The following is a 27,769-nucleotide window of genomic DNA, read 5'->3' on the forward strand; positions in this document are numbered from 1 at the left end:
AGAATCCCAAAGGAGCAGAAGGAAGGTGAAATTGTTCCACTTCAAAGATGGTGATAAGGTTGCAGCTACAAATTGCAGGCCAATCTGTATATCTAGAGTTATGGTTAAAGTGTTGGGGGGGATTGGTGAGAGATAGGATACAGAAATGGATCAATAACACTAGTATTATGAGGCATTGATCAAGCCTCATATGGATTATTGTGCACAGATTTGGTCACCTGGTTTACATGGCAATGAGGATATATTAGAAAGAGTCAGAGAAGATTGACTAAGGTGGCAACTGGTGTTTCGGATGTGGAATATGACAGATGTTTAAGTTGGTAATGGATTGTTACCAGGTTAATGTAAAAGAAATTTTTCATTAAAAAGGAAGGGGGAAACTGAACATGAGTGCATGCGCAAGGGAGAAAGTGTATATAACAGTGTGCCCCCCCTCCATCCCCACACGAGTATTTACTCCTTGGCGGTCTGGTGTTAATAATAATAATGGATGCCAGATGCTCCTTAAGATCTGAAAGATTCCTTATTGTACATCATATTACAAACCTGGGGAGAACAAAGAGCTTAGCACTAAGGTTGTCCCATAATGTGTCCAGAAAGCAATCCTGAATTTAACCAGTAAAAAGCCATAGTTTTACTGCTTTTGTGCAGTTATTATAAGTGATCTGATAAGCTCTATAGAAAATAGTACATAAACAGTATAGACATTAAAGGAGTGTAATTTTTAATTTTGCAGAATTTTTTTTAACCATTAACATGAAAAGTAATGATTATGAAAAGCATTCCTGTAATTTATTTAAGCTGCTATGAAAATTATTACTTTTTGTAGACTTTTTTTTAAATGTTAGAAGGATAAAACAAAACCCTGTACAAAAATTTTCTTAGAAAAAATCTCTTTAATTAAATTTGTTGAAACAGAAGAATACAAAAACCGTAGCAATTAATTTTTAAAAGAATGGATTGATAAATGCTAATAAAATTCTGTATTTGGAAACTTAAGGAAATGTTTGTGGATAAAAAAACAAGACTCTTGCTTTCCTTAACTTTACACTTTTATATAAATAGATATTTGAGCACATTTTTATATAATATTCTTAAAAACTTTTTTTTATCTATTATTCAAGTACCAACTTTATATTTTTTGCAAGTTTCAGATTTTAGAATTTTTTATCCTTATTAAAATTTACTGCATTTTACAAAACGTAATACAGATCCATAATTCGAATTTTCCCCACCCCCAAAGTACTATTCTATACAGAAAATATAAAGAGAACTTTCAAATCAAATTATTTCGTATTATAATAAAAAATGGGTCAAGTTATATACATTTTGAATGTTTATAATTCTGATTTTTCATGTTTGTATGCATATATAAATAACAAGCAATATAAAAATTAAAATTATAACATTTCAAATGAAATTTAAAATCATAATGCTTCCAGTTTGCTGAAATGCAAATATTTCAGTCTCTGAAGAAGGGGGGAAAAAAAGCGAAATTGCTAATGTACTGAACATACTGTATATTATTAACAGTAGTCATCAACTAAAATTTATCTAACAGAATTACAAATTCTATGATATTTACAAATTTCTGAAACCATAAGTCTTAAAGATAGAAAAAACTTAAATATAAAATAAAAGAAACGTCCTACCTTGCATTGTTAAATATTCAATAAACAAATTTAAATTTTGATAAATTGCCATATCAGTGTCAAAACATTTATGCTCTTCTGACAATGATCAGAAAATATACTTTGCCACTAAACAAATAGGAGATGGAAGTGCAAAATGCCATTACAGCTGTGACCACAGTACACTTAAAATCTTAACCACTTGAGAGTTGATGAAAAGCTTATAGTTCAAACAATATATAACAAGTAATAATGTTACTGTACTTAATATTGTGACAAGCAAAATTTTGGCAGAAAATAGAAGTTCAGGTTCTACACTACGCACACTTTCTTAGACCGTAGATACAAAACTCTAGCAATGATGCTGTTAACTAAGTTTGATTTTTTTTTTTTTTTTTTTTTGAGGAATTTATAATTGTAGAGCACAAATTCACTTGCTTTTTTTTTTTTTTTTTTTTTCCAAATATTCTTACAAAACAAGGCAGGGGAGAAAAGCAATTTTTAGACCTCCACAGATTTGTCTTTATCCAGTTTAAAGAAGTTTTACAGAGGCCTATGAAAATCTGTTGGCACTGATGAACTGATGGATGGGATCACATTTTTTTCACTTTTGAACCATAATGGCTTCAGTATATATAGCAGCCATTTATTTAATGCATCACATCATTAGAGGCACAATAGGAGGTTTCCCAGATGGATGGTAGGGAGTAGTAGCACATACTATTGTCTGCTATTTATGCATTCTGCTAAAAGAGTTTTATGACAAATATAAAAGTATCTTGATAAACAGACCAGCTGTTATTGCAGAAATAGAGTACTGCAAAAATGTCCAGCAAAATATAAAGTTTTTTTTTTTTTTTTTTGATCCTTTGTCTTGCTTCAGGAGTAGAAAATAGTTGTCACATGCCTTATCACAATTCACATTTCTTGAAGTCCCAAAAAATTAAGTTTCTAATTCACACCCACGAATCACCTGCTGAAGTTCCACTTGTCTGATCACTGTGTAGTGGAGAAGATGGGGTCTCAGATAACTGAGTTTTCTTTTTCTCTCTATTTACCTGTGCATATAATGGTTCTGCTTGGGACCGGGTTTGCTATTAAAAAATAAAGTATAATCAATATAAATATATTTTTTTTACTTAATTGAAAAAACATTGTAATGACTACATAAACTCAGTAAAGGTTCGTTTTTAATTAATTGAAATAAGCTCTGAAAGCAGTCATAAGATTCTGATTAAAAATGTAGCTGTTAAAAAAAAATTCACAGGATTCAAAATTTTCTTTACTAGAGTATGCCATTAACTGGAGGTGTTTAACATATTAAAGCAAAGGACAATAGACATTTGCTAGGCAAAGATTATTTTCAGTATTTACATTATCAAGAATGAAAACAGGAATGATCAGCTCAGTGAAGTCAATAAAAATTGGGCTTTCCACTGTTCTTAATAATGGATAATTCCTACTATTATTAAACTCTCATGCTGTCCTCTGATTTGTCATGGAATGCCAGCTCTATATATATTTCTTTTTTACCTCTATCAACTGATGCTGCATGGAGAAACATATTTGAATTTTTGTGATTAGTGTTTATACTAGTCTACTGAAATTGAGTGATTCTGAAGAATCTGCTAACCATATAAATACTGTTGGAGAGCACTATATGTCTTTTTGAATTTAGTCTGGATCCTTTTTTTTTAATTTTATTTTAGGAGCAGTTGCTTACTCTTCATCTAAATGTTCTACTTGCAGACTCTTTGCTGCAGCATTACCCATATTATATGAATAAATTAGAATTTAAACAAAGGAACAACTTTAGCATAACCACTAAACAAAAGACAAATAACAGAGGAATATCAGTTGAATAACATAAAAAATTGCAAAAAAAGGAATGGGTAGAGCACATATCACTTAAATTGTGGATAGGCATGGTCAGAAGTTACTATCCAAGGCACCTGTAGTTACAAGACACCATGGAAGGTCTTGTCTGAAATAGCACAGAGTCTATCAGTGTATCATAAGTGCAATTAACTGAACCGAACTAAAGATAGCTCTGCAGTAACGCTCCTTATAACATTTAGAAGTGAGTATTAATTTTTAAAGTGTACTTGGACTTTCAACTAAAATGAAAGCCAGTAAGCATTAGCATAGTACAACCCCCGATCAACTGGCTTGAACAAAAATTGCACCTTCTGCGAGTGACAATAACGTAAACATGATAGATTGGGGAAGGATAATTCAGTCATTTTGCCCACATGATAGTTTTGGCACACATTTAAAAGCTAACAATTGAAATGGAATCTTAGTTACCGTTTATATACTAGCACTGGGCAGTTCAGTGACAGAACTGCCTATATTTCCATTTTGTTATGAGTTATTCTGTTTTGCAATTATTATTATTATTCAGGCCTCCATGGAGTCAAAAGACTCATCGTTGGGAGGTCCTTCCTAAGAACATAAAGTCTTTCAAGACTCATTGAGGGGAAGTCCCCCCCTAAGAAACACAAAGTCCATCATACCACTCCTTAAACTCACTGACCGTTCTCGCTCTCACCACTCCATCAAGCAATGCATTCCATGGTTCACCCACCCTCCATGCAAAGAAACCACTCCTCACCCTCTTGCTCACAGTTTCTTTCCATAACTTCCAGGGATGGCCTCTTGTAATTACTCCTTCCTGCTGTTCAACCAAGCGAAAGAACTCCCCAGTGTCAACCCTGTAACCACCTCTCAACAGTTTAAAAGTCTCAATCATATCACCTCTCCTCCTTCTATCCACCAAACTCTGCAGTCCACATTCCCTCAGCCGATCCTCATAATCAAAATTGTACAGTCCTGAAACCATCTTTGTCATCCGTCTTTGTACCCTTTCCACAGTTAATTTATCCCCTTCAAATCCTGGGGACCAAATCTGAGAACAATAATCTAAGTGTGATCAGAGACTTATACAACGGAATGATAACCCTTTTATCTCTGCAAGTCAGTGTCCTTCTCATAATTGCAGCAATCCTCTGTTACCTTCACCACCTTTGCGATATGTCCACTAAATTTCAGGTTTCTATCAATCATCATCAACCCCAGATCTCGTTTCCCCCACTTCCTCCAGTACATCTCCCATAGAGTATGCAGCATCCCATCAATGTTTCCCCAAACCTCAAGACCTTACATTTTGCTGCATTAAACTGACACCCCCCATTCATTTTCCCATCTATCTAGCTTATTCAAATCCTCTTGCAGGGCTACCACATCTGCACTATTACTAATAATCCTTCCCAGCTTCGCATCATCTGCAAATAACTGAATATCCTCTTGCAATGTCATTGATATAAAGGTTAAACAATATAGGTCCTAGTAATGAGCCCTATGGGACCCCACTTGTAACCCTCTGCCTCCTTGAAACTGCTCCACCATACACAACTCACTGATACCTATCAGACAGCCAATCCTGAATCCAGATGATCAATCTGACATCCAGACTCATGTGCTGCAACTTAAATATCAGCTTATCATGTGGCACCCCTGTCAAATGCCTTTGACAAGTCTAAGAAAATTGCAGTATATGCCTTTCCCTCATCTAATGTTCTTGTAACTTTATTATAAAAGGCTAGCATATTGCTAAAACAAGAGCGCCCGTTTCACAAATCCATGTTGACTCTCACGGATAACATTACTCTCATCTGCCCAATGCTGTATACGGTCCCTCACTACTTTCTCCAAGATCTTAACTACTGATGACACACAAACTGGCCTATAATTAGACACTTCCAGTCTGTTACCACCCTTATGCAATGGCACTATCTTACCTTCCTTCCATTCCCTAGGAACCTTTCCCACATCCAGACTTTCATTGAAAAGCCAGGTTAAAGGCACTATCAGTTCCCTAGCACATTCTCTCAAAATGCGTGGTGAAATACCATCTAGTCCCAAAGCTTTACTGACATCCAGAGTACTCAGTATCTGAAACACACTCTCCTCCTGTAACTCTAAACCTCGAACCTGCCCTATTCCTCTAGTATTAAAACTGACTCCTCTAAGATGAAATACTCCAATAAAGTGTTCATTGAACAATTCCACTATGTCTTCTGCATCAGTCACTCTATTCCCATTTTTATCCCACAATATCATTCTTCCACAGTTATTTCTCCTCCTACTGACCACATATCTAAAAAATTATCCTAGGATTTTCTTTGGATCTTAGGACCAATCTCCTCTCATATTCCAGTTTCACTTTCCTTACCACACTAGTCAGTCACTCTTCTGGCCTGTGTCTTATATTCTTCATGCATCTTCTCTTCACCTGTCTCCTTATATCTCTTCCATAGCCTCTTTTTCACATGCAATTCCTGTTTAATATTGTTTGTCATCCACTTTACTCCAAATTGTGTCCTCTTCTTCACTCGTGGTATACAACTTACCATTGCTGCTAACAAATATTCTTTCACAATTTCCCATGCACTAATGATATCCCGGCCTTCCAATTCCTCCCTCCATGAAACATCCTGAAGTTGACGTCTAAGACTATTATAATCACCTGCTTTATAATTCCACATAAGTTCCCGTCTCTTTGATACTCCTTCATGTCTATTCATTTTCCAAGTCAAAACCATATGGTCACTCTCTCCAACTGGTTGGAGAGAGTGACCATATGGTTTTGACTCTTCTGATGCTATAACCAAATCCAAAACTCTTGAACTTCTTGTTCCCTCTGTTACATGTTCCCTCAAGAATTCTAGAAATTCCATTCCCCTATTGCTACATGCATCTTCCTCTCTCCAATTTATATTACCGTAGTTAAAATCTTCCATAACAATCATTCTTTTTGCACTTGCCAAACTGAACTGTCTAAACATCTCCTGGTCTCCATCCTCTGTGCTCCTGGGTCTGTAGCAACACCCCACTAAATATCCTGTTGTTGCCTACCTCACACCACATGCTCTCAAAATCATTTGTCTCACTTCCTTCCAAAGCCTCCACTTGTAGAGGTCATAGGTCGTCACTTATCATAAGCAGTACCCCACCACCACACTTTCCCTTCCTATCCTGCCGAAAAATGCTGTACCCATCTACTTCTGTTCCTGTCATTATATCCTCTTCTGTCAACCAAGTCTCAGTGATCCCAATAATGTTTGGCCAGGCTGATGCTATCTGCGCCACCAATTCCTCTCCCTTATTCCGGATACTCCTTGCATTAGTATAAAGCATATAAATGCCATTGTTTCTATACCCAGCATTATCCCCCTCTAGACTCCACTGGGCTCAGTGTTACCTGATGTTGTCTCCCTTCTCCCAAGTATCGATTCCCACAAGAGGCCACTCCTGCTATCATCCTCCCTGGGACACACTGACTCGTTCAGAAGAGCAATCTCTCCGGATACCTACGTCCTTCCTTATTCAAATGTAAGCGGTCTCTCGCATACAATTCCTCTCTTTCCTCAAATGCAGTCCAAGCATTCACATATACCAGTTCTCTCTTGTCACACATTCTAGCTATTACATCATTCATTATTACTGCTCTTCTGCTCAGCTCGTCATTATCATACCTAGGCAACACGTACACTATTTTTCCCCTCTCTGTCTTCTTCCGTACAGTCTCAAGCAAAAATTTCATATCTCTCACTGCCCGACTTACATTACCATCAAGTCATTTGTTCCTACCATCACAATCATCTCATCCACCCTTTCACCTCTCTTAATTGCCATAGCCATCCTAACTATTGTTCCTCCTGGCAAACACTCCTCACGCATCCTATCTTGAACACCACGGATCATTGAGTCGCAATACATTATACCTCTTACCATTCCCTCTCTCTCCTATTGTTTCCATTCTCTCTCATTCCCTCTCCTCTACTGCTATTCTCTCTTCTTGCATTCCCATATCTCTCTCTCCTACTGTTTTCATTCTCTTCTCTTCTAGCACTTCCATATCCTCTCTCATTCTGTCTCTCCTACTGTTTCCATCCTCTTGTCTGCTAGCATTCCCATACCTCTCTCATTCCCTCTCTTCTACTGTTTCCATTCTCTCCTCTTCTAACACTCCCAAAATTCTCTCTCTCCCCTACTCTGATTCGGCTTGCATTTATCTCTTCCATACTCCTAATTTTATCTTTCATACTTCTGCTCTCATTCACAAGACATTCCACCTCCTCTTTCAGCTCATCTATCTCCCTCTGCAGGTCAGTCACTCTTAATCTAAATTCATTCTCCCAAACAAAACCATCTCCTAAACTTTCACAGTCACTCACACCTTCCACACTATCAATTATTTTCTCATTCATATATATATTTTTTTCATTCTCTCCTATCACACTACTTGTCTTCCTACATTCATTCCCCATTCCTGGAGCAACAAGGTTGGATATTGATATTTCTAATGCACTTATTTCCTCCCACTGCCTGCATTTTGCGCACATATGCTCTCTTTCACAAGCCACATATCCAATTCCCAAGACACATACATGCCGCAAGTACTGCATGCCACAAAGTCCCTTATGATACTGCTTATAATAGAGTTCTTAAATGGCGGAGGACTTGGTGATACGGCACTTGCGACTGCAGCTGAATCCGCCATCATTCCTTACTGTGGAGTAGCGTAATTGTTAATTATTCAATTAATAAATTCCATTAAATAAATAAGAAAAAAGTACAATTACAAGTAAAACAAAACATTTAAGTACACTAAATATAATTAAATAAAATGAAATATAACTAAATACAGTAATGAAAACTTAGGTTGGTTTTGTCTTTCACCGTTATGCATTCGATTCTGACGGTAATCAAAATATATTATATTGCGACAGCAACTAACTTCCAAAAAACAACCACTGAAGTACACTTGTATTCAGAGAAATAATTTAGCACTCAAAAATGGGGGAAAAAACGGACTATTCACCGATTAAAAATCACTTTCTTCTCAATTGTTCCTAAGAAACTATAAAATTATATTCTGCACTCCCTTAGTGAGTAATAACTCATTTATTTTTTAGTGTGACATTACATTCATACTGTATTTTTTTTCCGCACTTAGTTACAAAGTAAATACACTGGAAAATAAATTATATTCTTGCTTTAATCCTTTACTCAAACACAAGCAAATGGAGTTTGCATACAAAGTATCTTCAAGACTAGGCTGATTGTATATGGAGGCTTCACATAAATTGACTCCATACCAAATGCCTCAGTATCCCAAAATGTCCAAAATGCTTCCTTTTCTGTGTATATTGCTATGCATTATGGGGAAAGTCACTTAGTAGACTAATTAGATCCTAATAAAGGATGAAACCAGAGAGCTGGATGTGGGACGATAATGAGGTTAAACCAATGCTGAAGTTGCATATTTTCTATATACAAGTAGTAAAATGGTACATCAACTCTAGATTAGAAATAGTTGTGGAAATTTTTTCTTCTTGGTACCTAAGCAAACACAAAGCTTAGGTAAAGGAAATGCGAAGTATCTTCAGGACTAGATTACTTGTATATGGAGGCTGTTGATTTCACATCAATTGCTTCAGTATCTCATAATGCATATAGTGCTATGCATTATAGAAAGGGTAACTTTCCAGACTGGTTTCACTTTGGTTGAAGTCTCAAAAAACTTCTGCATTATCTTGAGTCTAGTTCCCACTGATGAGACCTCAACAAAGATCAAAATCACTCTGGGTGGCCACCATTCTCATAATGCATAGCAATATATGCACTCAAAAGTAAGTGTTCTGTGCATTATGGGATACCCAAGCAACTTATTTGAAGTCAACAGCTTACACAACATGGATAAAGGATTAAAACAAGGATACAGATTGGTTTAATATACTTTATATTTCACACTTATAAAAGTTATGAATGAGCTATTATGTAGTATTAATTTTTAAGCGGCATGGGAGGTCTATTGTATGGGAAGCCATACAATATCAATATTTTCTCCTCTTCATTTATTAAATATTATATTCATCCCAACAGATCAGCTTTAGTGCTGACTGAATACACTAAAGATTGCACTGAAGGGATAGAAATATGAATAGACTTGTTGCATAATACAGAACAGATTGGATGGTGCATCACTGACTGAAAAAAACAACCTGGACTATTCGCAAGTGCAGGTAATTTTATCTGCTAACACCAGAATTATGAGAAATAAGTGAAGGAGTGACATTTTTCTTAGGAACGTCATGTGAATCAAACTGTTCGAAGTACTAAAATATTATTATTATTTGACAACTCCAGGAAGTCCAAAGACTCATCGAGGGAGGCATCTGCTCTACAGCTCTGTCTCCACCACTGACCACCACCATTAGTTTTTCCACAGACAATCACAAACGTCCATGCCCACGGCGGGATTCGGACCCGCAGCCTTTTGGCTGGAGAGCGGATACGCTAACCACTCGGCCAACCAGGCTGGCATATTAGTAGGGAAAGAGATATAAACTTGAATTTTTGTACTGTAGGCATATAGTGTCATTCTCATAAACTGTTGAATGGATCCAAGGTGTGGATCTTTATCATGAAGTCGTTCTAAGATAAGTCTTAAATTAAAATATAAACGAAAAATTGTAACACAGTAACTATTTGCATATTTTTTGGTTATTCAACATTTCTTCTTAGGAGAGAAGTACTGTAGCTGGATCTCCATACGGTCAAAGACTGGCACTTGTAATCTTTCATACCATACCTTAAATTCACTCATCCTCTCTTTCACATTCCAATTACCTGTTACCCCTTTTCTCACCTCCTCAATATGTAAAAAATTTACCTTTTTCAGCATACCATTATCCAACTTCCATGAGTGTCCTTGTTTTTTGTTTTTTTTTCCATGTTCAGAAGATCTCAGCAATAACAATCCAGAAAGTGCCTCCTCAATTTATAATTTGCATCTTTTTCTTCTATTAAATTCTACAGATTACATTCTCTGTCTGTCTTCATAGTTGGCATTCCAGTCCTGATATTACCTTTGTTATACCTCTGAACTGTGCAGATTTGTTCACCAAAAGTAGGTGAACAAATCTGCACAGTTTCAGATAGTCTGACCAAGACCTTATATAGATCTTAAAAGTATCATTTTCACTATTAAAGCAATTCTTTGTACCTGATTTACACTACTTTTCTGCCATGTTTCTCGAACGTCATTCCCTATCAACTATTCTCCAAGATTACTAGCCTGTAATACAAACCTAGCAAAGTAGTGCCTGGCCATTATTTACATGGAAGGGGGAGTGATGCATGACAAAATTAATAAAAACACAAAAATGTGGACAGCAAGATAGAGCCTCAACTTATAAGCACATTTTTTTAAATTTTAACTAATTCAACTTTTCATGTATGCAAATGAAAAATAGTATTTTTCAGCTTCCCATGAAAGGTTATTCATATTTTGGTAACCTCTATAGAGTTAACAGACTCATCGTGGGAGGCCCACTCAACTAGCAATGTGTCTATTATTTAAAAAAAAAAAAAACTGAACTTGCACTCCCTGCATTCACAATACATTCCACTCACCAACAACTCTCCATGTAAAAAATCTACTCCACCACATCTTTATATACAACTTCTAGGGATGGCCTCTTAATCTTCCCGTCTTAACTTCCATTCTTTTTGTATTAATCTGATGGAATCCCTTAACTAATTTGAAGGTGTCTATTATACTCCTCTTTTCCTCCTATCCTTCCTCTGTAACTACATTCCCTCAAACACTCTTCATAACCAACATTTATGAATGACCCTGATATCACTTTGGTCATTCGTTTTTGGACCCTCTAGTATTAGAAGGTGAGTTAGCCGATCTCATACGGAGGTAGCAGGGTTTTTTCTCCCGGAAACTCGGGTTTTTCATCCCGCATACATACAAATCGGCCCTTCAGAACACACGCAATTTACAGACAAAAATTACTAGTTGTGGTGGTGTTGGAGGTGGGCGGTAGATGGCGTTGATGGAGATGATTCGTAGTAGAGGTTAGGTGTAGAGACAGTTGTTGGTGTCCTCCCACGATGAGTCTTCTGACTCCTTGGAGGTATCAGGAATAATAATTTCCACGTCACAATGAAAACTAGGTGACCAAATATGACAATAGTCCAGACATTTTCTTTGGATTTATTATTGGATTTATAAATTGGATTTGGATTTATAAATATAGGTATAAAATTGTCTTCAAGTTTCGTCAGCTTAAGGCTGTCTGCCTTCTTCAGGACTTCACTAACATTAAATGGTAAAAAATAATGCAGTAACAACAATAAAATTAATTAAAATTGAAAAAATGCATGACATTAAGAGCATGGATACTTAGTCATTGTTTGTGGATCACATTTTATAGTTTGAGTTCTGTTAAACGTAGTGAATTTATTAAGCTTTTCCAAATGTCTTTTAATATCATACCTTAATTTCTGTTGAGATTGTCTCCTGTCCGGAGTACCACTGCAGCTGTTGTCGAAATCGACAGAGTGGTTCAAAATCTAGAAATGATGGGCTAATCCTGAGGTGTCTGTTCTGTTGACATCTCCTATATATTCTTTTTTCGGATTTCTAGGCTTCATGATGTTTGGTCTATATAAATCAGCCTACAGGAACATGGGATATTATATACACCTGTGTACTTGCAGAAGGCGATGCTGTCCTTAGGAGATCTTAACATGTGTCTTGTAGTTAAAATAGGTTTGAAGGCAACCCTGATGTTGAAAGACCTCATGATTTTTGCTATTTTCATTGAAACTGAGCCAGTATAAGGTATGACGATGTATACTGCGCAACTTGAGGCTGTCACTGTGGGCTGTTTCTATTGAGAATCCTTTGAATAATATTTTTGGGTAACCATTTTTGACTAGAGTTTTAGATATGAATGAGAGCTCATCAAGCAGATCTTTTTCTTCTGTGATGATATTTGTTGCTCTATTTTTAAGCATATGTATAATGCTAAGTTTTTGTGCATAATTGTGAGTAGATTTAAAGTGAAGATAGCGTCCAGTGTCTGTAGGTTTGCGGTAGATTTTGAGCTTGATTTGTCCATTCTGTTGTTTTTTTATTAGTACGTCCAAAAAAGATAATTGATTGTTATTTTCCAACTCTAATGTGGGCTTAATTTTTTGTGGAAAGCATTTATTTTTTGAAGGAACTCATATAAGGCATTTTCTGTATCTTTCCAAATGATGAAGACATCGTCTATGTATCTCCACCAGACTAATGGTTTCGGATTTATTTTGGATAGGATGTCGGCTTCTAGTTTTTCCACGAACAGATCCATGCACGGTGGTGACAAAGGACTGCCCATGGCTAAGCCATCAAGTTGTTGATACAAGATATTTACTTTAAAATAGTTTGATTTAAGGCAATGGTGGAAAAGCAGAGCAATGTCGTTTGGAAAGAGATCTTCTATGATCTTATCACTTCTTCAACTGGTACATTCGTGAATAATGACACTACATCTAGACTTGCAAGTATATCTGTATTTGATATGTTGATACATTTTACTATTTCAACGAAATGCTTAAAATTCCTTATAAAGGAGTGCAATTTCTTTATCTTTTCTTTCAGCAGACCGGAACTCTTCCCCTCCATGTGGGGCACCTATTCGTGGTGGAGGGGACCTCCCAATGATGGTACTGGCGCTTTTCATTCTTACTCTTTTTCTTTGCTTTTCTTCCCACATTCTTTGCTCTACTTCTCCTGAGTCTTTTTCACTATCCTTTTTCCAGACCACCATCACTGGGATCCAACACCCTGCCACCGTGTTTGCCGTGCGGACATCCGGAAAGGGGGATCCTGGTAGTCTTGCACTACTTTGGCAAGACGGGTGGTCCTGGATGGCCTAGCTAGGATCAGTCGGCTAGTGGGCTGCCTGCAAGGGTCAACGGTGTTGCAGTAAGTCTCTCACCCAATGGTCCGGGGTCGGGATCCTAGACCTGCTGCATTGCCGGTGAAGCATCCAGGGTAGCCCTGGCATTCCACTCCTGAGCACAGTCTTTGCTTTCCAAGTAGTGGGCATCAATGTGTGGCTGCATGGTGGGTGGGGAGCTCTGGCGCCGAATTAAAAATTCCTTAAATATGAATTCTTCATCATCAAATGTTTCAGGGACAAAGTCCCAACCAAGTACTGATAATATAGACACAGCATATGGAAACAGAAGTAAGAAACAAAAGATATCGGATACTAACAAAAATGTACCAACTTTTTTAATCATTCATGCAACAGGTGAAAAACCAATTGGGAAAATGTTTACTTCTTTATCCAAAAAGGTTTAGGACTGGCAGGACGTCCCAAAACTGTCAAGAAATTGCGTTCTGGTGATATCCTTGTGGAAACAATGTGCAAACAACATTCTGAGAAACTACTGAGAGCAACGACAATAGGTAGAATACAAATTGCAGGTAACACCTCACAGAACACTCAATTCCAGTAGAGGAGTGATATCAGAATGGGATCTCCTTGAGGTTCCTAATGAGGAGATATGTTCAGAGCTTAAAGATCAAGGAGTGACGGGTGTGAGGCGCATCCTGATACACAGGGATGATCGCCTAGTCTCAACCAAGAACATCATCCTTACTTTTAATACACCTAGGCCTCTGACATCTGTAAAAGCAGGGTATCTCAGCTGTCCTGTTAGAATGTACATCTCTAACCTACTGAGATGCTTTAAATGTCAAAGATATGGACATGCCCAAACAGCCTGTTGTGGTTCTTCTACTACCTGTGCTCGATGTGGTAGTAAAGAACATGAAAATAAATATTGCTGTGAAAAAAAAAAGCTAAATGTGTCAACTGTCAGGGAGATCATCCAGCATACTCTCGTGCATGCATGTCAGAAATGGAAAGATGAAAAAGAGATACAAAAAATAAAAACAAAACATAACATATCAGGATGCAAAAAGAAAGCTAGACACCATTACACCTGTTCTACGATCCTCTTATGCTGAAAAGTAACAATTAAAAAAGTGCCAACAGCGACTCAAACATGTCTATTCCACCATTTGATAATTTCATCATATCTGAACTTTACGATCGCAAGTGCTTCTCTGTTGAGCACATTAATCACAAGACCTATGGCCTTACTCCAGAGACAACTTCAAAAATGGTCCCATTTAATGAAAACTCATCTGCCAAAAAAATTATGGTGGAGACTTCACTCAAAGATAAACCACCAGATACTCGCACAGAAAAAATGGATACCTCCATACCCACTGAAAGCAAACTAAGCATACCAACTGACCCTAATACATTTGATGTTTTGAACAATCTACCAGAGGAAGAGATGGACACTGGCCATCCATACTTCCCTAAAGCAGTGGATAAATATAAATCTGACAAAGGTAAGCCCTCAACCTCTCGAAAACCAGACGAGTCAATAAAATCAAAACAATAGGAAAATTTTTACAATGGAACTGTCGTGGGATCTGCCAGAATATTGACGATATAAAGATGTTGTTGCAGAAACACAAACCTTTCTGTTTCTGTCTACAGGAAACTTAAGACCCAATGAGGACCGTACCTTTAGGAATTTCACTGTTGTATGTAAGGATAGAACTGGAGATGGTCCTGCTTATGGAGGAGTAGCTATCCTAGTGGGTAGTTATACTCCTTTCCATCAGGTCCAACTTAATACTTCTCTGGAAGCGGTAGCGATTCACTTCTCTGTGGGATTCCTTATTACAGTATGTTCAATTTATTGACCACCAAATGTTGAGTTAAATGAAATTGATCTTGATAACCTTATCTCGCAACTGCCTGAACCTATAGTTTTGATGGGTGACTTTAACGGTCACAATACGCTATGGGGTAGTGCCAACACTAATAGACGAGGTCGAATCATTGAAAAAATTCTTGATAATAATAATCTTTGCCTTCTAAATAATAAACTCAATACTTTCTTCCATATGCCTACCTGCTCATATTCTGCAATTGATCTTACAATCTGTTCCCCTTCCAGTCTTCCACTGCTCATGTGGGACGTCGAAGAGAACATATATGGAAGTGATCACTTTCCTGTTCTTTGTACAATGTCTTTACAGGAACCATGTTCACCCACACAGATACCTATATGGAAAATGGACCAGGCTGACTGGAACACTTTCATCTTGCAAAATTTAATGCTGATGCCATCAGTCAAACACCTATCAATGAAGCTGTAAAATATATAACAGAACGCATTGTCCAGGCAGCAACAACCTCCATCCCAAAAACATCATCTCGATTTCCAGTCTATCCAAAGCATTGGTGGAACCCAGAATGTCAGGCAGCCAAAAAAGAACAACACAGAGCATGGAGCATATTTTGTAGATACCCAACCACATCAAATTTAATAACTTTCAAGCGTGCTCTAGCCAAAGCACGTTTTGTAAGATGTCAGAGTCAAAAACAATCATGGATCCAATTTACTACATCAATTAATCAAATAACCAGTCCAAAAATTGTATGGGATAAAATCTGGAAAATGAAAGGCAGATATACCTTAGACTATAATGGAAGTGTTCTTGCTGATCCCAAAGCTATTGCAGATACTTTGGGAGAAACGTTTGCTAAAATCTCAACAACAGCTCCATATTCTCTGGAATTTTTAATACTGAAAGAGCAGCAAGAGAAACAAAGGCTTAATTTTTCTACCAACATTCTTCAGCCATATAATCAGCCATTTGTCAAGGAGGAACTACAAAGAGCTCTCCTACAATTTCACCCTAGTGCAGTAGGACCTGATGACATCCATTATGAAATGATAAAACATCTACCATTATCTTCTATGGATCTTCTCTTATTATACAATAGAATACTTGCAGAGGAAGAGTTTCCAAATTCTTAGCATAAGTCAATTGTCATTGCTATCCCAATGAAATATTTCAGCCCAACCGCCAAGACTACCAAATTAGCCCACCAGAGGGAACCATTAGGACTTTAGGAACAATATTAGTTTCTTGCTTTCTTCCTCATTTGCTTTTGTTAGTGCCTGCGTGCACATACCATATTTTTATGTTCCTGAAGATGGCAACGTGAGGTTGCCGAAATATAGAAGTTATTCATTAAAGTTACCTTTAATTAATATACTTTATATGTGTTGTTAATTCCATAAACTAATTACCAGTTATGTATGACCAACGTATAAACCTTGCTACTAGAATTACGATTATCCACGGAGATTCCATCGCACGAAAGGCCCATCAATACGGCAAAATGAGGTTGAAGATATCCAGACAACTAAATTGTCTGATGTTCCTAAAATGCTGCCGAGATAACAAGGTAATCCCTAATTGTGTTAAATTGAAGCACGTTTTACTTCACAGAAAGCTCTGCGCATTTATAATCGCACTAGCTTTGCCCTGTTAAGAGAACAAATTACCGTGACACGTGTTCTCCTTGCCGATGAAAACAAAACCTTACGGGCGCTAGAGGAAGAGCTTTCGAATACACGCCCATGAGTGTATTCGAAAAAATACACTTTGGACGATACTTTATGTCTCATGCACATCAGCAAGAAAAGAATTCGAAAAAATACAAAGTCGGCACCTGAAAAAATACGAAAACCTGATAAAGAATTCTACTTCCTTACCACAGCCACCACTCAACACTGTAGTCAACCTCTCGTCAGTAGTTTTAAAGCCTGAAGCACTCACAGCACTTGCATGTGGTCACAATTTCGCCCTAGCTCCTAAAAGAATACCTGACGAGGAAATCATGATCCATATAGAACGTGGAATTCGCAACCTTCCTAACCATATTGCCAACAACGTCAGACTGGATGTAGTCTGTGTTCTCACTAAAGCCAAACCTCCTAAAACCAACTTATCCAAAGACGAATATGCAGCCCTACAAGAAATGAAGAACAACAAAAAAAAAAATAGTAATCACCAAAGCAGATAAGGGAAACGCCACTGTGGTGCTAAATCAAAAGGACTACAAAGGTAAGCTTAATGCTTTAGTACTAGACCGTACTACGTACCTCCCTATTGAATATAATCCTACCAGCTCTCAGATTAGAATCCACAGACTCCTTAAGAAAGTCACTTCTTGGCCTGTGGAAGTCACTAACAAACTAAAACCTTATAACTCTAGACCCCCCCCCCCCCGATTATATGGACTCCCAAAAATACATAAGGAAAATGTGCCATTACATCCTATAGTGGATGGCATTGATTCCCCCACATATAAATTAGCCAAACATTTAGCCAAAACGCTCGCACACTATACTGGCAATACATCATCACACATAAAAAACTCAGCCCACTTTAAAGCCAGTATAGAAAACCCCTCCCTCCAACACACTGACATAATGGTCAGTTTTGACGTCTCCTCCCTATTCACTAATGTCCCACTCAAAGAAACCCTAGAGCTCATCCAAGCCAAGTTTCCTCCCGATATCTCAGCCTTATTTCAGTTCACAATGAACTCAGGCTATTTCGTTTGGCAAGGAAAGTTCTATAAACAGAGGGGACAGCCATGGGTTCACCACTTTCCCCACCCTTGGCCAATTTCTTTATGGAGACCTTTGAAGAGAAAGCCTTAAACTCCGCCCCACAAAAACCCACTATTTGGCTTCGTTACGTGGATGATGTGTTCGCTATTTGGCCACATGGCTCAGACTCACTCCACTCCTTCCTAACACACTTAAACAACCAACACCCCAGAGTCCAGTTCATCTTAGAAAAAGAGGAAAACAACACTCTCCCCTTCCTAGACACTTTAATCACTCGCCAGCTTGATGGATCTTTGGTTTTCTCTGTTTACAGAAAACCCACCCATACTGGCAGATACATTCACCAGCAATCCCACCCACCCCCTCACAACAATATGGGGTTATAAAAACACTATATAACAGGGCAAAATTAATCTGCTCAGATGACAAGGCCCTAACTACTGAACTAAACCACATCCTCAACACTTTCTTAGCCAATGGCTATAACCCCAAAAAAATCCAAAAAATACTAAAACCAGTAAACCACAACCCCCCCCCCCCACAATAAAGATTACACCAAATCTATCACCATCCCCTACATCCAGGGCACCTCTGAGAAAATAACTAATATCCTCAAAAAATATGACCTTACTTCTTGTTACAGACCATATAAAAAGTTGGCATCCCTTATCCACTCTACCAAAGACCAACCACTTCCCCTAGACCTACCTGGTGTATACCAGGTACCTTGCAGCTGCAAATTGTCCTACTTTGGCCAAACAGGCAGAACAACAAATATCAGGATTTCAGAACACAAAGACTACATCCGGTTTCACCAGCACAGCCGCTCTGGGCTGGCAGACCATGCCTTAGTTACCCACCATAGAATAAGTTGGAAGAAAACATAAATAATACACCACAGCAAGTTTAAATATGAGAGATTATTCAAGGAATCAGCAGCAGCTCTAAAAAACGTTCCTAACCTCAACAAATTTGGGTGCATGAAACTACCCCAAATTTGGGAGACTTACATTATGAGAACTTCTGCCCAGCCACCAAGACTACCAAATTAGCCAGAGGGCACCATTAGGACTTTAGGAACAATATTAGTTTCTTGCTTTCTTCTTCATTTGCTTTTGTTAGTGCCTGCGTGCACATACCATATTTTTATATTCCTGAAGATGGCAACGTGACGTTGCCGAAATATAGAAGTTATTCATTAAAGTTACCTTTAATTAATATACTTTATATGCATTGTTAATTCCTTAAACTAATTACCAGTTATCTCTGGTATTTAGAAAGTAACAGTCTTCTTTCCAATACATAATGTGGTTTCCGTAGACATCGATCAACATTAGACTCTTTAGTTCGGTTAGAAACTCTTATAAGAGATGCATTTCTGAAGCGAGAACATCTTGTCTCTGTTTTTTTGAGATGGAAAAAGCTTATGACACAACCTGGAAGTATGGCATATTAAAAGACCTCTATAACCTCGGTCTCAAAGGACACCTCCCTATATTTATTAAAAACTTTCTGTCCAGGCGAACTTACCAAGTCAGAATGGGAGGTACGCTATCTCGATCATATCTTCAAGAACAAGGTGTTCCCCAAAGCTCTGTCTTAAGTGTAACCCTTTTTGCTATTAAAATCAATTCAATCATTGAACAGCTTCCTCTGACTGTAGACAATGCTCTATATGTTGATGACTTCACAATCTACTGTCACTCACGTAACATAAGGGTAATTGAAAGACAACTTCAGCAAGCAATTGATCACGTCTCTCTGTGGGCTCTTAATAATGGGTTTAAGTTTTCAACAGAAAAAAGTGTCTATGTACACTTCTGTCGAAAAAGCACATCACCCAGATCCTGAACTAAGAATGGGATCTACTGTTATTCCAGTAACTACAGAAACCAAGTTCTTGGGACTCATTTTTGACAGAAAACTTACATTTCTAGCACACATTCGTCAACTAAGAGAAAAGTGCAAAAGAACTTTGAACTTCCTTCCCACTCTATCCTCTATTGGGTGGGGTGCTGATCGAGCTTCATTGCTCCATCTTTATCGTGCACTTATACGTTCAAAGCTGGATTATGGGTCCCAAGTCTATGGTTCGGCAAGACAGAGTAACCTACAACGGTTGGATTCCATCCATCATCAGGGTATACGGATAGCTACTGGTGCCTTTCGCACCTCACCCATTCCAAGTCTCAATGTAGAAGCAAATGAACCAGCTCTATCACTTCAACAGAAACAGTTGTCTCTTAATTACGCCCTAAAAATAAAATCTCTCCCAGATCACCCTACATGGAATAGTATCTTCTCTCTGCATTGGGAAGCTCAATATCCCACACATCAAACTGCTACACATCCTTTTGGTATGCATATTAAAGAAACTGTGCAAGCTGTTAGTATAAATGTTGACAACATTAGCTACACTAAACAAAACAGCATTCATCTATGGCAGGTTTGCACACCATCCTGCAACCTCTCACTTTGTCAGCTACAGAAATCTTATACCCCCATCATCCATTTACATGCAATTGTTTAATACACACAGAGCAGCACATGCTGATTTCTTACCCATCTATACTGATGGTTCAAGAACTAACACCTCTGTTGGCTGTGCTGCTGTGTTTCCTGACATTATCTCAAATCTGATCCCACCAGACTGCAGTAATTATATAGCAGAGTTACATGCCATTCAGCTTGCACTTGTGCATATAAAAGAAAACCTACCAAAAGTGTATAATTTATACAGACTCATTAAGCTCTTTACAGGCTATCTCCTCTCCTATGTATAATCCTCATCCAGTACCCTATGAAGTGCTACACCTACTTCACAAAATGAAAATCCTTAATTTCGACGTTCAGTTCTGCTGGATTCCCAGTCACATTGGAATCAAAGGAAATGAGGCTGCAGATGCAGCTGCTAAATCAGCCCATACCTTCTCCACATACTATTTGACAGTTCCATATACAGACTACAGACGACTTATAAGATCAAAGCTAATTGCTCAGTGGGAGTTAACATGGCAAGAAACATCAACAAACAAATTATATAGTATTAAACCTGAAATTAAACACTGGCAGAAATTCTAGTCAACGTACAAAGAGAAGGGAGGAGGTTGTCCTTGCTAGGCTCCGCATAGGTCACAGTCACCTTACGCATTCTCATTTACTGAGAGTTGATGACCCTCTCATATGTGAAAAATGCAACACACATCTCGCTATTCATCATATCCTAGTAGGTTGTCAAAAATTTACACGAGAGGGGGGGATGAAATGTTCACCTATCTAACCAAGCCATATAAACTCAGGGAAATGCTAGTAGACTCAGGCAAATTGCATGATGTTTTTAATTTTTTAGAAAGAATTAATTTGTACAAACACGTTTGACCATAAATTTGTTTATATGTAAAAACTTTTTTTTTTTTTGCTTAACTTTTATACCTATGTATTATTCAGTAGGTTAAATCTCACCAATTATGTATTACCATGGGCCTTGATCTTGTATATTTGTATCACCCTGCTTAATTTTGTTAATATGTAAATACCATAATGCTAAACTTAAATTTTATGCATCAATGCTGTATAATAATTCCTTTCTGACTCTTTAAGTATTAGTATAATAATGTTTGTTGTAATACTACTAGATGTAGACACTGCTTTCCTTGACTTGTTTTGTATATACATATGTTAACCTATAACTATCTATTTATATACTGATGAAACCTCTGCAGTAATTTTGTTTATATGTAGATACTGCATCACTTAACATACATTTTGTGTATGCATCTTATTTACTACTTTATTTTTCGAATAATCATGTAGTGCTATAGGACATCTTACCTATTTGTGTACTTTCTAGTAATTCTGTTTATATGTATCCTAAATTCTGTTTCTACTGCATTGCTAATTTTATGCATATTGTATAATAATCCCTTTTTGCCTATTTTTGTGCTGCTATAAAGGCATCTGTTATAATTTACATATATGTAGATACAGCATTCCTTGGCTTAGTGTTTCATATATTATGTATTAACTTATATTGTTAACTATTTTTGCACTACTGTAATAACCTCTGACCTTGTGTGTTGCTGTGCCCTCTGCAACAGTTCTGTTTACCTAGAGATGCTGCTTTATGAAACTAGATTCTTGTACAGACATATTGTTAACAATTTTCTGTAAATGCTAATGTTTGTAACCTTTAGTATGGCATAGTATGACCTTTGTAGTTTTTGTGCCAAATAAACTATAAACCAACCAACTGAAACTCCGAATTTATGGACTTTTGGTACACCATATAATCATGGTGGTAATGGATGTAGGGATTTTAAATTTCGCTGTAGTTCTTGAGGCCATCTAGTCATATTCTGTATTAAGAGATTGGTCTCTCTGTGGTTTTTTATGGTTGGGTCTACATCTGATATATGATAGGTAGATGTGTCAGAGACTAAATCACCGATCTTCGTTATGTAATCTTTGGTATTCGTAATAACTGTTGAGTTGCCTTTGCCTGCTCTTAGGATGATAATGTTTTTGTTCTTTTTTAAGTTTAAGAGTGCTTTTCTTTCAAAGGAAGTAATATTATGTTTCAATGGTCTTGAAGTAGAGAGGATGATTGTGCTCTTAAATCTTAAAGAAAGTCCTTTTATGATGTTGCTTATGAGATCTATTTTTGTGATGTGATTTGGAGCTATGGCAAAGTTGAAACCTTTTTTTAAAATGTCCGATTCCTATTTGGAAAGAGTGTGGTCCAAAAGGTTGAAAATAACTTTATCATCCGGGAGACATTGTCTAGAGTTGCATTTTCTTTGATAAAGTCTATCAAATATTTTAATTTGCGATTCTTTACTAGATCAAAAAACTTTGTAACTATTTTGTACCATGTGATCAATTATGTTCCAAGTGTTATTATCTATGTTATTAGAGATGTCATCGAAAATACCTAAGCATTTGAAGTTTTTGGTGACAAGGGACTGCGCATGGCAGTCCCTTGTTACCACTGTGCGTGGATCTGTTCACGGAAAAAATAGAAGCCAACATCCTATCCAAAATAAATCCGAAACCATTAGTCTGGTGGAGATATGTAGATGATGTCTTCATCATTTGGAAAGATACAGAAAATGCCTTACATGAGTTCCTTCAAAATATAAATGCTTTCCACCAAGAAATGAAGTTCACATTAGAGTTGGAAAACATATCTGATATTTTGGATTTTTTCACAAAGTAAGGCTAAAGAAGTTTTGAAGTAAATACGTTTTGCTTTTTTAGATTTTATTTGCTCTTTAATGAATAGGAACTTAGGAATGATAGTAAACTGTCTGCTTCTTTTAAGGAAAGTTAGATGGTTAAGCAATCTTACCTTTTTGCATTTTAGTTTTTCAAAACAACATACCTTGTGCTTTATATATCCATCTAGACTATTCATTTTAACTGTTAATATTTGGTCCTTTTATACTAAGTATAAGATATTTTCTTTGGATTTATTATTGGACCATGATTCTTTATAAATATATGTATATAATCGTCTACAAGCTGAAGACTGTCTGGCTTCTTCACGACTTCACTAACATTAAATTTTAAAAAAGAATGCAGTAACGACAGTAAAATTAATTAAAAATTGATAAAACGCATGACATTAAGAGCATGGAGCTATTATGAATAGCTAAGATTGCGTAATGAAGATCGGTGATTTAGTTTCTGACACGTCTACCTATCATATATTAGATGTAGACACAACCATGAAAAACCACAAAGAGACCAATCTCTTAATACGGAATATGATTAGATGGCCTCAAGAACTACAGCGAAATTTAAAATCCCTACGTCCATTACCACCATGATTATATGGTGTACCAAAAGTCTATAAAGTCAGAATTACGCTCTGCCCGATTGCAGATGGTAGGTAGAAATTCTCCAACATACATATTTTTAATCTAGCCGGTCTGCTGAAAAAAAACAAAGAAATCAGACTCCTTTATAAGGAATTCTAAGCATTTCGTTGAAAGATTAAAAAAGTATCAACATATCAAATACAGATATACTTGCAAGTCTAGATGTAGTGTCATTATTCACGAACGTACCAGTTGAAGAAGTGATTAAGATCATAGAAGATCTCTTTCCAAGCGACATTACTCAGCTTTTCCGCCATTGCTATAAACCAAACTATTTTTAAGTAAATAACATCTTGTATCGACAACTTGATGGCTTAGCCATGGGCAGTCAATTGTCACCACCATGCACAGATCTGTTCATGGAAAAAATAGAAGCCGACATCCTATCCAAAATAAATCCGAAACCATTAGTCTGGTAGAGATACATAGACGATGTCTTCATCATTTGGAAAGATACAGAAAATACCTTATATGAGTTCCTTCAAAAAATAAATGCTTTCCACAAAAAATTAAGCCCACATTAGAGTTGGAAAATAACAATCATCTTTTTTGGACGTACTAATAAAAAAACAAGAATGGACAAATCAAGCTCAAAATCTACCGCAAACTTACAGACACTGGACGCTATCTTCACTTTAAATCTACTCACAATTATGCACAAAAACTTAGCATTATACATATGCTTAAAAATAGAGCAACAAATATCATCACAGAAGAAAAAGATCTGCTTGATGAGCTCTCATTCATATCTAAAATTCTAGTCAAAAATGGTTACCCAAAAAATATTATTCAAAGGATTCTCAATAGAAACAGCCCACAGTGACAGCCTCAAGTTACACAGTATACATCGTCCATCATCATATCTTATGCCGGCTCGGTTTCAATGAAAATAGCAAAAATCATGAGGTCTTTCAACATCAGGGTTGCCTTCAAACCTATTTTAACTACAAGACACATGTTAAGATCTCCTAAGGACAGCATCGCCTTCTGCAAGTACACAGGTGTATATAACATCCTATGTTCCTGTGGGCTGAATTATATAGGCCAAACATCACGAAGCCTAGAAATCCGAAAAAAAAAAAGAAGAATATATAGGAGATGTCAACAACAACAGAACAGACACCTCAGGATTAGCCCATTATTTCTAGATTTTGAACCACTCCATTGATTGGGACAACAGCTCCATGCCGTACATTGAAGATTTGAGATGTAGAAACTTGAAAGAAGCTGCAGTGGTACTCCAGACAGGAGACAATCTCAACAGAAATCAAGGTATCATATTAAAAGACATTTGGAAAAGCTTAATAAATTCACTATGTTTAACAGAACTCAAACTATAAAATGCGATCTACAAACAATGACTAAGTATCCATGCTCTTAATATCACGTCTTTTCAATTTGAATTAATATGTCGTTACTGCATTCTTTTTTAGCATTTAATGTTAGTGAAGTCCTGAAGAAGCGAGATAGACTTAAGCTGGCAAAACTTGTAGACGATTGTATACATATATTTATAAAGAATCATGGTCCAATAATAAATCCAAAGAAAATGTCTTATACTTAGTATAAAAGGACCAAATATTAACAGTTAAAATGACAATAGCCCATATGTGGTCTGAGCAATCCATTATATAGTGACACTGCCATCTTATCCCAACATGTCAATGTACTTTTTATCATAGCAGCAATATGATGTGCAGTCTTTGCAACACTTGCGATGCACCCTAGGAACTTTAGTTCACTATCTACCATCACTCCAAGATACCAAATCTCATCCACTTCCTGAAGTACAGCTCCATCAATATAGTACATACCCTTTTATCTGTATCCTAAAGTGTAACACCTTGCATTTATTAATATTAAAACTGAAACCCCACTATTTGCCCAAGAATTAACATCAACACTATTCCTGATAGAATGATATAATCACGTAATCACAAGAAAGATATTTATTTAACCAAATATTTCGGTCTGGAAATAGCAGACCATCGTCGGTGGTATTACAAGAACAGTTTAAAAAATATACAAGCTAGAATACTAACAATAGATCGTTGAAATTAGAACATGCCGCGTGATGTTATATCACTAAGTATGAAACGAAATATTTTGAAGTAGAAACATGATTGAATTTGCTATTAAAAAAAAAAAAAAAAAAAAAAAAAAAAAAAAAAAAAAAAAAAAAAATTAATGGGTAATCTTGATTAGGCTTTCCCAGATTTTTGATATAGATATGCAGTCATTACGATTCAGGTTGGGATGATGGAGCAAGGCCTCCACGCTTTCCTTGAACAAACGTTCGAACCTATAACGGGATCTATGTAAGAGGCGCGTTTTGGACCAAAGGATGCTGTGGTCAGTTTCAATCCCGTGTTGAGCCAAACCAGACTTTTCAGGTTTATTGTGAAGAATGGATGATTGATGTTCTTGGATTCTTTTTTCAAGAGAATTTATTTAACCAATATTTGGTTAAATAAATATCTTTCTTGTGATTACGTGATTATATCATTCAGTCTTATGTCGCAAGTATCCTTAAAACAACAAACTATTCCTGATAATTTTCAGCACTGATGGTAAATTAGTCCTTGTAGGCAAGGTTGTAAACCTATCAATTATGTGCCACATTTTATTTTATTTTTTTGTGGGAAGAGAAGCAAATTATACTTGACAGGAAATATATTCTCATTTTCCTCATGACTTTACCTAAGTGTGAGCAAACATATGTTTGCACAGAAATTTTTTTTTATGAAGATATGTAAACTTTCACATTACATGTCCTAATATCCAATAATGTCCATGCATCATGGGGAAAACATTATTCAAAATGGTTTCAACCTTTAGGAAGTGAACAATTTTTTTTTTTTTTTTCAAAAACCAGGGTTTCGAAATGTAGCGGAGTTAAACTGAATTTCATCAGTATTCTACAAATTTCAAGAGTGATATGAAAACATCTTTCATTGCTCTATCTCGATTAATTCAGGATGAGTCTAGTGGTGTGAAGTCTGCAGTGATCTGAAGGAATTTGATTCCCTCTATAATATACACCCCTATTAATGAGGTGAACAATTTATTAAAAAAAAAAACTACCATCAGTAATAAAAACTATTAGAGTTTAAAAGAATCATATCAATGTTCTAGCACCCTCATAAGTGATCTAAAAAGATCTCTGCAATGGCTTTAGCTCAATTATTCTAGTCCCCCCCCCCCCTACTGCCAGACAGCACTGTGTCAAACCTTGTTTTTTAGCAGTGGATAGAAACCTACTCTACTCCTCAATAAGCAAACCCTCTTGGTTATGAGTAATCTAAATAGTTTACACGGAATCTAAATAGTTTACCTGGAATACCAGGACATAAGCTAAACCAGCACATAAACTTAAATACTAGACAAAATTAGTTCTACTCAACAGCAGGCAAACCCCAATCATCCATGCTAAATGGTCACTAACCTGGTGGCCAGCAGGAACCTATTTTTAGAACAGGACAGTTTGTTCAAAGTTCCATGGAGTTAAAAAAAAAAATTGTGATGTGAAGGATCACTCTAGAACATTAGGTTTATGCATTGGTTCTGCTAGATAGTACTGTGCTGAATCTTTGTCCACACACTGGCAGAAAAAATTCACCACACACACACACACACACACTGTGCACCTACTCTACTTAGTAGCAGGTAAGGGTTCAACAGTATTCTGGATCTGTAATGCAGTAGCCACAAGGCAGCTTCTTTTTTCTAAAGGCAAGATCCGTGATCAGTGGGAGCTAGATGTATTAGAGATATTGAGAGCAAATTTAATGGCAGAAGTCATTTCCATTAACAAGTATCAAAACTGTAACTATGTTATTGTGATACTCTAGATTAGAGAGAGTAATAGTTTTTTTTTGCTGTGAA

The 27,769-nt window shown here is 36.7% G+C and overlaps 1 protein-coding gene across 5 annotated transcripts in view; it reads right to left on the minus strand.

The window, feature by feature from the left end:
- Positions 1–1,034: 1,034 nt before the first annotated feature.
- LOC150108619 (catenin delta-2-like) overlaps positions 1,035–27,769 on the minus strand; it is a 593,872-nt gene continuing 567,137 nt past the window's right edge. For 4 of the 5 annotated variants that reach the window (XM_090390888.1, XM_090390887.1, XM_090390891.1 and 1 more), the window contains one exon: positions 1,035–2,725. In XM_090390888.1, coding sequence (XP_090247014.1) covers positions 2,588–2,725 — 138 coding nt within the window. In that variant the 3' untranslated portion in view covers positions 1,035–2,587. The remainder of the gene's footprint in view (positions 2,726–27,769) is intronic. The other variant, XM_090390889.1, reaches the window with a different exon arrangement.

The sequence above is a fragment of the Typopeltis vanoorti genome, chromosome 3 (genome assembly GCF_054136105.1).
Source record: "Typopeltis vanoorti isolate ZY-2024b chromosome 3, IOZ_Tvanoo_1.0, whole genome shotgun sequence".
NCBI lineage: Eukaryota > Metazoa > Arthropoda > Arachnida > Uropygi > Thelyphonidae > Typopeltis > Typopeltis vanoorti.